The following is a 6031-nucleotide window of genomic DNA, read 5'->3' as shown; positions in this document are numbered from 1 at the left end:
GCACGTAAGGCATGATCGTACAACCTTGCGCACGTCAGACCTTCCTTTGGGTATCCAAAACTGTTCCCCTAACTGTGCCAATATGTGATCCTGACCAGCATGAGGTAGCTTCTGGTGAAATGCTTGGATCAGCAATTGAGTCACATGATGTTTTGGGGGAACAATCATAAGGAACTTGACTTCCAATGCAACGGGTGCTTCAGAAATGCGGCCTCTAACTCTCAAAACACCATTTACCAACACTGGCCGCAGCCTAACAATTCCACTCGAGCTCTTGACGTTCCCTCGTTTTTTCAAGTCTCCAATTTCCTCTTGATAAACTTCATTTTACACGATCTTCACTATGGCACTGGTTGCTCTCTCCAAATCCTCTGTTGTTAGATACTTGACACTGTCGTCCACGTTGTTGTCTCTACGATGCTGCAGGTATGCTTTGAACTTCAACAAGCAGGCTACCTTCTTCTGAAGCACTGTCCAAGAAGAGTACCTCACAAGTAGTTCATGCAACTTGCCCAAAGCCGTCAAGGTGAATATGGCCTTCTTATTCTTGACTTCTAAGTCGTCTTCTGGCAGTTTACCAAAATCTGCCTGGGGCCATTCATCCTCAGGTTCTGACAGAAATGCGGGACCGCTAAACCATCTCTCACTGCTTAGAAGCTGGTGTGCTGAAAGTTCACGAGATGCATCATCTGCTGGGTTAAGGGATCCTGGACAGTGTCTCCACTGACTCGGCTTACACACATTCCTGATCTCAGAAACTCGATTTGCAACGTATGTCTTGAATCTACGAGATTCATTGTGATCTTGGAATCCGTCCAAAAGAATGTCAAGGAAATATTCAAATCAATCTTCTTTAAGATCATTGCATGAGCACGTACTGCAATTGTGGCAGCCTGCAGCTCTAGCCTTGGCACGGAGACATGCTGTAGAGGAGCGGTGCGGCTCTTGGCCATGATAAAGGAACAACTCACAGTTCCGCCCTCAGCTTCTTTTCTCAAATATGAGACAGTTCCGTACCCATATTCTGATGCATCACTAAAATGGTGGAGTTGAAAAAGCCGCGCTGGTTAAACAGCCACCAGGCAAGTTACAACGAGGGAAGCTTACTTGACTAAGAAATACCAACTCTTCCTTCCACTTCTTCCAGCCTTTCAACAAGTCCTCTGGTAACTTGTCGTCCCAATGGAGCTTCAACTGCCAAGTCTTCTGCATCACTCTTTTAGCGGGAAGCAGGACTGGCCCAAACATGCCGAGTGGATCAAAGGTGGAGCTTATCGTTGACAAACATCCTCGCCTTGTGTCCTCATTCAACTGTTTCTGTGGCAGCGATACCTTTACCCCAAATGAAACAGTTTCAGTGTTCCACTGCAGCCCAAGCGCGCTTTCAATGGGGAGCTTATCAAGATCAAGATTCTTCACAGTTCTTTCCTCCGCGGAAATGGCAGCCAATACCTCTTTGATGTTGGAAACGAATTTCGTCAGGCGAAAGTTGCCTTTCTTCAACAACTGTATCAACTGCAGTGAGGCTTTAATTAATCGTTCGGTGGTGGGCACGGAAAACAAGCAATCGTCCACATAGAAATTCTTAGATACGATATCACACACTTTCTTGCTAAACTCAGTTTGGCTATCGATAGCCGTCCGCTGTAAAGCCCAAGCAGCAATACATGGAGAATCTGCCTTTCCAAACAAATGGAAAGTCATCCTGTGGTCACTTGGCGGCTCATCCATCCCTTCACTCCACCACAAGAATCGTAAGGCTTCAGCATCCTCCTCTGCGCAAGCTACTCTTTGAAATATACTCTCAATGTCAGAAGCCACAGCTACCTCATTCTTCCTAAACCGAAACAGCACTCCAGTGAGCGAGTTGTTCAGCTGTGGGCCCTGCAGCAGTTGTTTATTAAGCGAGGTTCCACCATACTCTGCAGCTGCATCATACACCACTCGCACTTTAGCCTTGTTGGGGTTGATCACACCATGGTGCGGAAGATACCATGTACGATTACTGGTGGTGGATGCTTCTTTAGATAACTTGACAGCTTACCCTTTGACAACATAGTCATTCATCACTGCTCTGTATTGCTCACCAAACTCTGGATCTCGATCAAACCGTTTCTTTAACTGCTTCAATCTCTTCTCTGCTAAGAGTCGGTTGTTCGGCAGATGGCAATCGTCATCTCGCCACAGGAGGCCAACTTCATATCTCCCACTCTTCAGCCTGGTTGTCCCCTCCAATATTTCCAGCGCCCTGTTGTCTTCAACACTGTTGCCACTGTCACCATCATTTCCAAATCCGTACGACTCAGAAGCCCAAAACTTCTCTACTTGCTGGTGGAGTTGCATGGTTGACTCATCCTCAGCCCAGTCAAATTCAAAAACGGAAAGTGCAACTGGCTTGCTGTCATCTTCCTTTCTGTTTGTTGGCCCAGCTACACACCATCCAAATGGGGTCTTCGATGCATACAGCTCGGACTGAGGATTGTCTCCCCAACAGTAATGCAGCACTATGTGAGCCTGTGGCACGTCCTGACCAATGAGGACTGAGACTTCGTTCAAGTCCACTGGAACATTCAGAAACTCCGAGTCCTTAAGGTGGGACCATTCTGACAGATCCAGCTTATCTGGGCAGTACCGGTCTGACACATTTAAACTCTCTACTGTGAAAGCATGATGGCCTGGGAAACAGAGTCCATCTTGATCAGCTGGGCGGGGGAATACTGAGTCACAGTATTGATGCTTACTTTCTCGGTAGTACCTTAAAGTTTCAGTTTTCTGCAAGTTGTGACGTAATCATGGAACTAACGGCAACTGTGCCTAGCAGACCATAAGAAGTAACAATGGCTCCATTGTCAGCAACGACAGACAGGGTTACTACTTTCAGCAGCCCAAAACTTCGCTTTGAATTCTCCATAGTTGCATTGTTTACAGTCAGGTCAGTCCTTGCAGGAATACTCTGATCAACATTCCTTTCAGTTTCGCTGACTTCACGCGGTATCACCCCAGGTGCATGTAACAGTGAATGGTGACTTAAGGGGTGAGCACAGTCCTTTTCCATACAACCGTTCTTTTCAGGGCACTTCTTTCTCACATGAGAAGTAGATAGACAACGGTAACACAGTGCATTAGATCTTGCAAACCGTCGCCGACAACTTAAACTCTTTGTCGGAAAGACTGAACATCTCGAAATTCTATGCTTTCCCTTGCAAACCTTAGAAACTTCACCTCAGCCCCGCCCACTTCCAGCCACTGGATCATCTTCCGCTGGTAAGACCTCTCTCGTCTCTTGATTAATACTAGCATCTGCTACAGCAACCTCCGTTGTCATGGTGGTAATTGGTGTCCCACTCGGTGATTTCAACATGAAGGGTTGTTTCTTGGATCTGTTATCACTGCCAACTCTTGCCGTCAGGGTGCTTGATCTTCCATACACCGGGTCATTCTCGGTTTGCGACTCTCTAGTAATGAATGCAGAAAGTTCTATCAGTGTTGGCTCCTTGCCACCTGTCCTTTCACGGTACAACTTAGCTGACTTTCTCCATTTAGCCTGCAATGGGTCTGGTAGACGGTCAAAAATTTGTCGCATATTGGTAGTACAATCAAGCTCATTTGACTGCAATTCGATCATTGCCCAGCAACAGTTCTGAAGTTTGTCGGAAAGAGTCAAAAGAGCCACACTGTCACCATATCTTATTTTGGGACCACTAATAACAGAAGACTTAAGTGCCTCAACAATCATAGCATTTTGTCCAGACCTCTGCTTCAGCACCTGTATAGCCAGACGACAACCGTTTGGTAGGCCTTGGTAGTTCTCAATAACTTCCCTCGCTTTCCCAGTTGTGTAAGTCATTAAATAGTTCATTTTCTCACTGTCAGTTAGTGAGGTTCTATTCTCTACTTGATCTCTGAAATTAGTTCTAAACCGCAGGTACCGAGATGGATCACCATCAAATGGGGTGGGTGCAGGTGGTGGCTGCATCATTCTGAGCTCCATCTTTTCCCAGTAGTCTGCTCGAGGTTCGTAGTTGGCCTTCGCAATGGTGTAAGGGTCTCCATCAGCTGCAACTTGGTTCACAGTATCTCCACTGCTATTAACAATGTCTTGCTGCAAGGGAGTGGTTGGCAAGGTAAATTCTGGTACCTCTGTATTTAAGGTACCTTTCTGTTGTCCTGCTGCTGGATCAGGTGAGTGTGGATGCTTCAGTAATTCATCATGTGCTCTGGGACTGCTGTGCCCTTCCTTGAAAAATGTTTCCTGTGGGTGTAGTCCATGCGGCGCAGGCTAATGGTAGCACTCGAGCTCTGGGTCATCGCCAGGGTCATCGGAGCCCAAATACTGCTCCTCATCTGCTTTAATCGCATCTTCATAGACTTTGCTAATAACAGCGGCAGCAGCAAAATCTGCCCTGAACCTTGCCCTTTCTGCTTCTTTCTTCGCAGCTTCAACATTGTCAAGTTGAGCAATCCTCACTTCTAACTCCGCTTGCCTTGCCTTAGCTTGGAGAGCCCTTGCTCTTGAGGAAGTGCTTGACGCTTGTGAAGCTTTAGAGCTCTTTGTTTTTGCGCTCGATCTAGTAGACGTCCACTCCTCATGACTGCGTCGACCAGCATCAATCATCCATTTCTGAAATGTTTCACGAATAAGCTCTACTTCAGTATAGAGGTTGTCATACACTTGAGTGTCAGGTATTTGTTCTTCTTCAGTGAGAAGTTCTTGTATCTCCTCATGAAGATCACCAAACTCTTTAAAACACTCATTTGATTTCGCAGATTCCTTACCGACTAGCTCCAAATTTTTATCAAGTTCCATAAGTGTTCCAATGTTGGCAATCCGTGACTGTATTTCTCTTTTAAGCTTGTTTCTTTCCCTTTTTCGTTCACTGAGCCGATAAGCTTTGCCTTTTTCGGTTAGCTTTGGTTGTCTTCTTTCAATAACATTCCGGTCCAATTCTAAGTTTCCTTCTCCATTCCAAATTTTCTCTGAAACACGCACATCAGCTTCCATAAAAGAATCGATCCCTCCATTTTCTCTTCTAGAATAGCCCAACTCTCTTCCATGGGCTCCTAACATTGTAGAATAAGCCTGAGGCCAATGCATCGCTTTCTCAAGCCAAATAAATTCTAAACAGCTTGTGTAATTCAGCGAATCGAAGTAACTGTAAGGGCCAATTCCCAATTCCCTCGGTTTCAACAGGCAATATTCACTCTAGTTCACTGACTTTAATTCGACTAACACCCCAATCAGACGCTCCTGTTTACTTGTACATAATTGCATCAATCGTCCGTGTCTTTATCCGTTTTATCCGTCGTTACTTCGAGTGAATCGCATACACAACTACAACGTTTCCCGACGTTCGCCATTACATGCACACTCGAAAAAATCACGTAACTTCAACGCGGAACTAAACGGCGGGAAAAATACATGAACAATACAGGGAACCCAGCAACAGCTGGTGCCGCGCAGTGTTTCTGGAAGGGCAGAAAAATGCTTTCGCTTATCAAGCCCAAGCCTAGGGCCTGACAAAGCAATTTAAATTGGGCATAGTTGTTGCCCGAGACGATCACAAATGCTGCCAACATTGAATCATTCACAAAGACTGTTATAATTCTTGTAGTCTATAACCTCAGATGATGTCCATTTCCTGAAATGTTATTGTCACATAAACATGTAATTTGAAGGACAGTTCCGACTTCCTGAGTTTTGAAATGCAGTTCCCCGCCACATAGGTGGTCATCAACAGTAAATTTACAGTTATCACCAGCAAGTTCAAACAACTTGTCTTTTGAAACCAGGAAACGCAACTTTTGTTGAATGGCAATACATTCACTCAGGTCAGCATGAACAACAGTAAGCTTTGTCATAGCTTCCTCCAATTCAGTAAGGATCTTTTCTTTGTTAACTTTCACACCTTTGTTAGAGGTATGTCCTGGTGCTGCTGCTGCATCCCTGTCATCAGCTAGTCGAGCAGGTAAAAGACTGCTAGCATTTCCTGCTACATCTTCACTACACAAATCTTCAACCATAGTGAGAGTT

The 6031-nt window shown here is 45.4% G+C and overlaps 1 protein-coding gene across 1 annotated transcript; it reads right to left on the bottom strand.

Moving 5' to 3' along the window:
• Positions 1 to 327: 327 nt before the first annotated feature.
• Positions 328 to 3991, bottom strand: LOC149096566 (uncharacterized). Its single transcript, XM_089280917.1, has 4 exons — positions 3238 to 3991; positions 2088 to 2702; positions 1127 to 2039; positions 328 to 784 (listed from the first exon to the last, which is right to left on the bottom strand). Exons 1-4 carry the CDS (start codon positions 3989 to 3991, stop codon positions 328 to 330), a joined length of 2739 nt encoding a protein of 912 aa, XP_089137043.1.
• Between the last annotated feature and the right edge of the window lie 2040 nt (positions 3992 to 6031).

The sequence above is a fragment of the Orbicella faveolata genome, unplaced genomic scaffold (genome assembly GCF_042242905.1).
Source record: "Orbicella faveolata isolate gen_17 unplaced genomic scaffold, um_ofav_v1 contig_48, whole genome shotgun sequence".
Lineage (NCBI taxonomy): Eukaryota > Metazoa > Cnidaria > Anthozoa > Scleractinia > Merulinidae > Orbicella > Orbicella faveolata.
This window is presented reverse-complemented; position numbering and strand designations above follow the sequence as displayed.